Raw genomic sequence first — 10,160 nt, forward strand, 5'->3', positions numbered from 1 at the left:
AAGAGAGTATTAAATCCCAATCCAGAATAAGTCTGTTTAAATTGATACGACATAATTCTTCTATTTTATTTCTAATGACTTATTCACACAATTATCCTTTGCTCTATCTTCACCATATACAGTCAGCCCCCCGTATCTGCTGGGGGGATTCAACCAACCGTGAATCGAAAGGCTACAAAGGTTGCATCCGGGTCGAACATGTACAGACTACTTTCTTCTTGTCATTATTCGCTGGATAATACAATATAACAACTATTTACGTAACTTATACATTGTATTACGTAAAGAGCTGCTAAAGTACGCGGGAGGATGTGCACAGGTTGTCTGCAAATACCACCCCATTCTATATAAGAGACGCGAGCCTCCGTGGATTTTCGGACCTCCCGGGGTCCTGGAACCAATGCCCCGAGGACAACCAGGGACGACTGGGTAAGTCTTCAGGGCAGTAAAAACTAGCTTGTCGTAAAGCGAGCCACACGTGCTGGCTCCCAACGTCACAAACTTCTTCACAGTCCCACGGAGGGGTGGAAGCCGACTTTTCCAGCACAGCGTGGTTTCAGGCAGAGAGCGAAGCAAAAATAATCGCCTCCTCTGTGCCGGCGACATTCTTCAACGCGCCCAAATCGCAGAAAGCCGGTGGGGGAGGGGCGACGAGAGGGAAACGGTCTGGGATTTTCTTTTTTTTTTTTTAACTGACTCCTAAAATGCAACTTCTGTTTTAGAAAACTGCACACGTCCTCCGCGTGAACTCGCAGCATCCCCAGCCTGGCAAGCTCGACGGCTGTCCTTTACCTGTCTATGCCGCATGTCCCCTCACCAAAAAATGACAAAATTGGCCCAAGACTCGACTTCACAGGACCCCTGCCGTTCTGGACGACAGACGCCCGGGAAAGCCTCCCCGCCGCCGGGGGGACGCGGCGACCTGTTCTGGGACCCGGTTTCTTCAGAAACTCTGACTAAAACGACTCAAGGAAAAGTGGCAACGGACCCCCGGGTGGGGGCTGGGGACCTCGTTTTACCGTCGGCCTGTGGACGCGGCCCGGGCCGCCCGAGCTCCTCCCGCGTCGGCACGGCCAAGCCCCGAGGCGCTGTCCCTCCGCGGCCCGGTCGCCCTTCACCGGCCGCCGCCCGGGGGGCGGGCCAGGCGCGCCTCTCGCCCTTCGCGGCGTCCTCCCCGCCCGGCCGGACTGCGAACGACTCGGCAGCCGCCTTCCGTCAGCCCCGCCGCAACCGCCCTCGGAGCCAGCGCGCGGCCAACCGCCGCCCCGGCCAACGGTCCCCCACCGGCCCAACTTACCTACCGCGGCGCCGCGCGCCGCCCACTGACAGCACACCTCCTCCTCCGACCGCAGCCGCCGCGCTCACTGAAGCGCCCGCCGGGACCCGCGGGGGTAAGTCACCCTGCGCCCACCCCCGACGGACTCCGGGCCAATGGCAGCACGAGCGTGCGGCAGCCCAGCCAATCAGCGACGATCTGGCGGGGTGGGCGGGGAGACGGGCGGCCGGGGAAGTGGAAGCCGGCTGAGGGGCGCCAAGAGTTCGCCTCCCGGAGCGCTTCTTCCCGTCAGCCCCTTTGGGCTTTCGCGCCAAGTCGCGTGAGCGAGCGTCTGAGGTGGGCGTTTCTGGTGAGTGACTCGTGTCCAAATGGGGAGAGTTTTGCGAAAATCTTTCAATAAAATTGTATTGACAAAATCAGGAGGCCCGTCTGTTCTGCGGGCTTAAGCTGACCGATTTGAATTTTTTAAGTATTGCACGAAAATAGCATTTCTCGGGATTAAGGAGTGTTTTTTTGACAACTCCTTAAATTTTGCCACACAGGCCAGTGGTCCTTCCAGTTGTGTTTTCCTGAGTTTCCTAAATTGTCGCAGTTACCTGCCACCCTGGGCTGCGTCGGATTTTACGAGACCCACCCTGCTGCCAAATAATCGCTCTCTTGGGGTTATCGTGCATTCACTCAAGAGTTCGTTACTGAGTACCCTCTCGGTGCTGGGTGCGGGAGATACAACCGTTAACGAGTTTGACGAAGCCCTCCTCATCACGGAGGGTAGAGCTGGCTTCTTTATACTAGTGACTACTGGTTACGAGAAAAATGAGACAAGGACGGATAGTCCAGAAGTCTAGGTGGTTAAGAGAATAACATACTCAGACCCAGTAGGTTCCCAAAGTATGGCCCCAGGATCCTTGGAGTCTGCGAAGACAATACTATTTTCATGATGATGGGAAGATGTTATTTGCCTTTTTCATTCTCGTAGTCACAGGAGTGTTTGATGGAATTTTCCAGAAGCTTCTGGAAAATTGACGAGATATTGCAACAGATTGAATGCAGTGACAGATATGAGAATCCAGCTGTCTTAAGTCAAGCACTAAGGAAATTGGCAAAAATGTAAAACAGTGCCAATCTTTACACAATTTTTTTTTGTCTCGGAAAATAACAATTTTGAATATAATTGAAGGGTATATAGAGGGTTGCTGAGAGAGAGATGGTGTAGGAAGGAGTGGGAGGCAAGTAAATTGGAGCCAGATAAAGAATTTGGACTTAGTTAAATCAATAATGAGTAAGTAGCTTTTAGGAATCCCGTGTCTATTTAGGGTAATAGGATATCTTGTATGCGATTTTAATATTAATAATAATAATTATTGATATTTTCTGGGCGTTGTGTTAACCAAGTTCATTGCATTCAGTGTTTTCCATTATTTCTCCATTTGAAGCTGGACGATCTCTGTTCGAAGCCACAGTGGGTTACTTATTAGTCATGTGGTCTTGGGCAAATTAAGTCACCTTTCAGAGCCCCAATGATCTTATCTTTAAAATGGTAATAACAACAACAATAAATGATTTATTGAATTTGTAGTTGTCTCAGGCACTGCACTAAGCACTTATCCATGTTATTTAAATTAATTCTTGTAACTAGTGAATTACCATGAAGTCTCTTAACTTGCTATTTGATTTTTTTTTAAAGAAATAGATGGGATAACAGAGATACAACTCCTTGTATATTTCCAGACTTATAGTAGACTCTTGGTATATGGTAACTATTATTAAAATTGATAAAGCTGAGTAACATGAATGATCTTGAGCAACTCTCTTAGCCTTTATGTTGGAATGTTTGTAGTTTGTTGTTTTCTTCCAGTGAGGATTGTGGTAGATAGAATTTTGACCCCCCACCATGATCTTCGTCCCCCGGTATGCCTCTCATGGTTATGTTACATTACATGGCAAAAGGGACTTTGCAGATATAATTAACATTTCCAATCAGCTGACCTCAAGATGGAGAAATTAGGCTGGATTTTCCAGGTGAGCCCAATGTAATCACATGAGCCCCTAACGGCAAAATAGCAGGTCAGAGAGATACAGCAGAAAGGAAATTCACAGAGATTTGAAGCATGAAAGCACTCAACCCGTGGGTGTTGGCTTGAAGATGGAAGAGACCACATAGGAACCACACTAACGCTCTGAATTCTGCCCACAAGCTGAACAAGCCTGTAAGCAAATTCTTCCTCAGAGCCTTGGCTTTCTGATACCTGATTCCAGCCTTATGGGACCCTAAACAGAATTCCCAGCTGAGTCTGCTGGGCTTCTGACTTATAGAATTGTGAGATAATAAGTAGGTGTTGTTTTAAGCCACTAAGTTTGCGGAATTGGTCATGGCAAGAATAGAAAACAAATACTAGCATTCATTCTCATACCCTGCTCAGCTCTCCCTAAGGCAGGCTGGAATCCTGGGGACTGCATTTCCCAGGGGCCCTCACAGGCATTGTTCTGGATTCACTTACATTTTGTCAAGTGGGCTGCACTTCCTGAGATCTGAAAAGTGGAAGAAAGACATAAACTATTGTTCTGTGTTTTTTGCTTGTGCTTTGGCTCCCTTCCTTGACAGCCCCTGCCTCAGTGATATAAGGTGGCTGTGACAATCAGCAATGGTTCTCTGAACTTTTCTGGCCTCTGAGTGGCAGCAGCGGCAGGAGCAGCTTCCCGATTCTCTGCACCACAGAAGCAGTGGCACAAGGGAAAACCAGCGTGACAGTAGCTTCTCTAGCCCTTCCAAAGGCTTTTAAGCACTTAATTCTCTGTACTAAATACCATTATGCTTGAAATATCTGGAGTGGTTTCTATTTTCCTGATTGCACCCTAACTGATAGACATCTCCATGCCTCAGCTTCCTCCTCTGTAAAGGGAAATTACCAATAATGAATGATGCGTAGTAAAAAATAACCTCTTAGAATTATTGCATGGTGTAAATTACATGGATTAAATCCATGTAAACTGCTTAATAGAGTATTTAACACACAGTAGGTGCTCATAAACAGAGCTGTATAAGAGCAAGCTTCCTATATACTATTGAAGTTAAGGTGGTATTAATACAAACTAGATTGGTGTTAATAGATTGTTATAAGTTTAAGAGTCTAATTGTAACCCCCCCCCAAGTAACCACTAAGAAAATAACTTTTGAAATTTTCACAGAAGAGGAAATGAGACACGAATAAAAATGGTACACTATTAAAAAAAAAAAAAGATGTAAGGGCTGGCACAGTAGCATAGTGGTTGGGGTCCCACACTCCGCTTCAGCAGCCCAGGGTTTGCAGGTTTGGATCCCAGGCATGGACCTATGCACAGCTCATTAAGCCACACTGTGGCAGTGCCCTACACCCAAAAAAATAGAGGAAGGTTGCCACAGATGTTAGTTCAGTTAGTTCAGATCTTCCTCACCACCTGCCCCTGCCCCCACAAAAAACGTAAACACAGAAGAAGGAAGTAAGGGAAAAATTGAGAAACAACCAGAAAAAAAGAAGACAGAGAAAACAAATAGCAAAATGACAGAATAAGGCCTTCCTTATCAGTAACTACTTTAAATGTAAATGGATTAAACTCTCCAATTAAAAACAGAGATACATTAAGAGATTTTTTTTAAAAAACAACAAACCATGATCTCACTATATGCTGTCTATAAGAGACTCTTTTTAGATCCAAAGACACAAATAGATTGAAAATAAAAAGATTAAACAAGATATTCCATGCAAATAGTAACCAAGAGAGAGGTGGGGTGGCTAAAGCAGTAACAGACAAAATAGAGTTCTAGTCAAAAACTGTTGCAAGAGACAAAGAAGGACATTGTGTATTGATAAAAGGGTCAGTCCATCAAGAAGGTATGACAATTATAAAAATATTCATACCTACAACAGAGCTAAAAAAAATAAGCAAAAATAGACAATATTGGGGCTGGCTCAGTGGCATAACAGTTGGGTTCTTGCACTCCATTTTGGTGGCCCGCGGTTCACTGGTTCAGGTCCTGGGCACACTGCTCATCAAGCCATGCTGTGGCAGGCACCCTACATATAAAATGGAGGAAGATGGGCACAGATGTTAGCTCAGGGCCAATCTTCCTCAGCAAAAAGGGGGCGGGTTGGTGGCAGATGTTAGTTCAGGGCTAATCTTCCTCAAAAAGAAAAAGGACAGTATTGAAGGGAGAAATAGATAATTCTACAATAATCATTGGAGACTTTAGTATCCTACTCTCAACAATGGATGGGACAACTAAACAGATGAGTAATTAGGAAATAGAAGACTTGAACAACCATATAAACCAACGAGACCTAACACATGTGTATACGACATTCCACTCCAAAACAGCAGAATAGACACTTTTCTCAAGTTCACATGGAACAATTCTCCAGGATAAAACATATGTTATGCCACAATACAAGTCTCAAAACATTTAAAAAGAGTAAAATCACACAAAGTATCTACTCTGGCCACAATGGAATAAAATTAGGAATCAGTAACAGAAGGAAAACTGGAAAATTCACATGGTTGTGGAGCTTAAACAATGGGCCAAAGAAGAAATCACAAGGGAAATTAGAAAATACTTTGAGGGGCCGGCCCTGTGGCCCAGTAGTTTAGTTCATGTGCTCCACATCAGCGGTCCAGGGTTTCGCTGGTTTGGATCCTGGGCTCGGACATGGGACTGCTCATCAAGCCATGCTGAGGCAGTGTCCCGCATGCCACAACTAGAAGGACCCACAACTAAAAATACGCAACTATGCACCAGGGGGCTTTGGGGAGAAAAAGGAAGAAAATCTTTTTTTTTTTTTAAAGAAAATACTTTGAGACAAATGAAAATGAAAATGCAATATACCAAAGCTTATGGGATGCAGCAAAAACAGTGCTCTGAGAGAACTCTATAGCCGTAAATGCCTACATTAAAAGAGAAGAAAGATCTGAAATAAATAACGAAAGTTTACACCTTAAGGAAGTAGAGGAAGGTCCTAAATGAAATCAAAATCCAGCAGAAGGGAAGAAATAATAAAAATTGGAGCAGAGATAGATGAAATAGAAAACAGAAAGTAGAGAAAATCAACAGAACAAAAAATTGGTTCTTTGAAAAGATCGACAACATTGACAAATCTTTAGCTAGACTAACCAAGGAAAAAATAGAGAAGACTCAAATTACGAAAATCAGCCATGATTGGGGGACATTGCTACTTTCCTTACAGATATAAAGTGGATTATAAGAGAACACTATGAAAAATTGTACACCAACAAATTAGACAACCTAGATAAAATGGACAACTTCATAGAAACGCACAAACTACCAAAACTGGCTCAAGAAGAAATAGAAAACTAAATAGGCCTATAAGAAGTAAAAAAGTTGAATCAGTAATCAAAAACCTGCCAACAAAGAAAAGACCAGGAGCAGATCATTTCAATGATGAATTCCACCAGTTATTCAAAGAACTAACACTAACCTTTCTTAAACTCTTCCAAAAAAATAGATGTAGGGGCCGGCCCGGTGGTGCAGTGGTTAAGTTCGCACTTTCTGCTTCGGCAGCCTAGGGTTCGCCGGTTCAGATCATGGCACCACTTGGCAAGCCATGCTGTCGTAGGTGTCCCACATATAAAATAGAGAAAGATGGGCACGGATGTTTGCTCAGGGCCAGTCTTCTTCAGCAAAAAGAGGAGGATTGGCAGCAGATGTTAGCTCAGGGCTAATCTTCCTCAAAAAAGAAAAAAAAGAAGATGTAGGAATATGTCCTAATTCATTCTAAGCCAGAATTACTCTGATAGCAAAGTTGGATAAAACATCACAAAAAAAGAAAACTGCAGCCCATTATCCCTTATTAATATAAATGCTAAAATCCTCAACAAAATATGAGCAAACCAAATCTGGCAGCATATTAAAGAGATGATACACCGTAACCAATTGGCTTGTATCCTAGGAATGAAAAGGTGGTGCAATATGAGAAAATCAATGAACCTAATACATCACATTAATAGAAGGAAGAAAAAACAGCCAACCAATCACATGATCATCTCAATTGATGCAGAGAAGGCATTTGACAAAATCATCATCCTCTCGTCATAAAGACCCTTACAAACTAGGAATAGAAGGCAACATCCTCAACATCATAAAGCACATTTATAAAACAATCCCCAAGGAGCTGTGTCCTTCTTTCTGCCATGTAAGGACACAGCGAGAAGATAGCCATCTAAGAACCAGGAAGCAGGCTCTCACCAGACATCAAATTTGCTGGGGCCTTGATCTTGGACTTCCCAGCCTCCAGAACTGTGAGAAAATAGAAGCTGGTGAAGGCTATTAGGACCATAAGATTGTCCTCCTTTATACTTTTCTACTGAATTTGCAGACAATGAAGCATACGTATTTCAAGTCTAATTTTTTTTTTGAGGAAGATTAGCCCTGAGCTAACATCTGCCCCCAGTCCTCCTCTTTTTGCTGAGGAAGATTGGCCCTGAGCTGACATCTGTGCCCATCTTCCTCTATTTTATGTGGGACACCTGCTACAGCATGGCTTGATAAGTGGTGCCTAGGTCTGCACCTGGGATTCAAACCGGCGAACCCCAGGCCACCAAAGTGGAACGTGCAAACCTAACCACTGTACCATCAGGCCAGCCCCTCAAGTCTAATCTTGATAAAGGGTTATCTGTGTTTAGCAACCTAAATAGAGCTTATATATGTTTAGAATGCACTCAGCCTGCCAACTCTGAAATTATTCCATTCTCGTGAAAGGTTTAGTTTTTGGGGATTCACAACATATGGGCATCAGAGTTGGGGAAAGTGATGCGCTTGAAAGATGCCCACAGATAATGTCACAGAATATAAGATGTCTTTGCGGGCACAGTTTATGGAAACATCCACAGAGTGATAACTATGTAAACAGGTAAAGATACAAGATTCTGGTTCCCTGGACTTCCCCAGGGGTTGTATGGCTATCGATGATAAGGTCCAACTAGAGTGAGGGTTCTGCCAGGCTACGGAAACTTTTCCCTCTCCTGATTTGACAGAGTCTTTATGCAGTTAACGCTTCTCCCTAGAGGGAAGACGGCTTACATGTCTGCCCATCTACCACGTGCTTGTCTTAAGTCTCGTCTCCAGTGTGTTTACTTCAAGTTTACTTAAAGGTATCGAAGGTCAGTCTCCAAGGTGCTTCTATCAGAAGCAGGCTTCAGATCTGAGATCCATTTCTGCATAGATTATCCCAAGTGTTGTGCTAAAGTGAGACCTTACTTGAATATTTGTTTCTATTGTGTGAGTTCAAATCTGATTCATTCTAAATCCTTTTTTTTAATTTTAAAATCAACTTTATGGATGTAAAAATTACATAAAAGAAAATGCACACATTTTAAGTGTACAGTGAGTTCTGAGAAATGTAACTAACGCCACGGTCAAGATCATCCCCCCAAATTCTCTTGTGCCCTTTGCAGTCACCCTCCACCTCTGATCCCAAGCCCCAAGAACCCCCTGATCTGCTTTCAATCAAAATCTATTAGTTGCACCTGTTCTAGAATTTCATTTAAATGGAATTACACAGTATACTCTTTTGTATCTTGCATTCAGCATAATGTTTTTGAGATTCACCCATGTTGCTGTCTGTTTAGGAGTTTTTTCCTTTTTATTGGGGAATAACATTTTATTGTATGAATGAACAACACTTTGTTTTACCATTTACCTGCTGATGGACATTTGGTTTTTTCCAGTTTTGTGTATTATGAATAAAGTTGCTGTGAACATTTATGTACAAGTCTTTTTGGGAACATGTGATTCTTTTCCACCTGGGAGGTGATGTAATAAGTATATGCTTAACCTCAAAGGTCTACAAAAGTTTTCACTAGGGCCAGAAAGTAAATATTTTAGGCTTTATGGGCCACATGGTCTCTGTTACAACTACTCACGTCAGCTATTATAGTGTGTAAGCAGCCATACGTAATTGACTGAGCATGGCTGTGTCCCAATAAAACTTTATTTACAAAAATGGCTGGTGGGTCAGATTTGGTCTGTAGTCAATAGTTTGCTGAACTCGAGCAACCAAAGTTGGAAAGATTCACTGCTGTGTTTTCTTTTAGACATTTTATAGCTATACTTTTATATTTATATCTAGATCAATTTTGAATTAATTTTTGTAGATGATGTGAAATTAGGATCAAGGTTCTTTTTTGTTGTTGTTGTTGTTGTTGAGGAAGATTGGCCCTGAGCTAACATCTGTTGCCCATCCTCCTCTTTTTGCTTGAGGAAGAGTGGCCCTGAGCTAACATCTGTGCCAATCTTCCTCTATTTTTGCACGTGGGATGCTGCCACAGCATGGCTTGATGAGTGGTGTGTAGGTCCACACCCAGGATCTGAACCTGCGAACCCCAGGCTGCTGAGCTGAAGTGGAGCTTGTGACCTTAACCACTATACCACTGGGCCTGCCCCAAAGGCTCACTTTTTTGTTCATACTGTTCTTCTTCTTGTTTCAGTAACATTTGTTGAAAAGACTATTTTTTCCCTCTTTGAATTACTTCAGCCCCTTTATCAAAAAGCAATTGATCATTTACATATGGGTCAGTTTCTGGACTCCCCCTTTGTTTCTATTGATTTTTGTGTTTATCCTCATGCCAATATCCCACGGTTTTGATTACTGTGGCCTTAGAGTAAGTCTCGAATTCAGAGGGTATAAATCCTCTAACTTTGTTCTTCTTTTTCACAATTGTTGTGCCTATTTTAGGTCCTTCTCATTTCCATATAAATTTTAGAATCCACTTGTCACTTTACATAAAAAAACTTTGGTGCTTTTGATTTGGATTATATTGAATACCTAGACAAATATGGTGAGAACTGACGTCTTAACAACATTGAGTCTTCCAATCCATGAGGAGTTAACACTCT

General features: G+C 43.0%; 2 protein-coding genes across 14 annotated transcripts in view; one reads left to right on the forward strand and one right to left on the reverse strand.

Annotated features, from left to right (window-relative positions):
• ATF7IP2 (activating transcription factor 7 interacting protein 2) overlaps positions 1-1,556 on the reverse strand; it is a 57,292-nt gene extending 55,736 nt beyond the window's left edge. For 2 of the 13 annotated variants that reach the window (XM_070231038.1, XM_070231036.1), the window contains exon 1: positions 1,302-1,366. The gene's annotated coding sequence lies outside the window, so the exon portion shown is untranslated. Of the gene's footprint in view, positions 1-1,019; positions 1,190-1,297 lie in introns of those variants that run through there. The other 11 variants (XM_023616335.2, XM_023616327.2, XM_023616329.2 and 8 more) reach the window with 10 other exon arrangements.
• On the forward strand, positions 299-4,513 carry LOC138917024 (immediate early response gene 5 protein-like). Its single transcript, XM_070231042.1, has 2 exons — positions 299-429; positions 723-4,513. The coding sequence occupies exon 2, from the start codon at positions 806-808 to the stop codon at positions 1,523-1,525; it is 720 nt and encodes a 239-aa protein (XP_070087143.1). The 5' UTR covers positions 299-429; positions 723-805; the 3' UTR covers positions 1,526-4,513.
• Positions 4,514-10,160: the final 5,647 nt, after the last annotated feature.

The sequence above is a fragment of the Equus caballus genome, chromosome 13 (assembly GCF_041296265.1).
Source record: "Equus caballus isolate H_3958 breed thoroughbred chromosome 13, TB-T2T, whole genome shotgun sequence".
Lineage (NCBI taxonomy): Eukaryota > Metazoa > Chordata > Mammalia > Perissodactyla > Equidae > Equus > Equus caballus.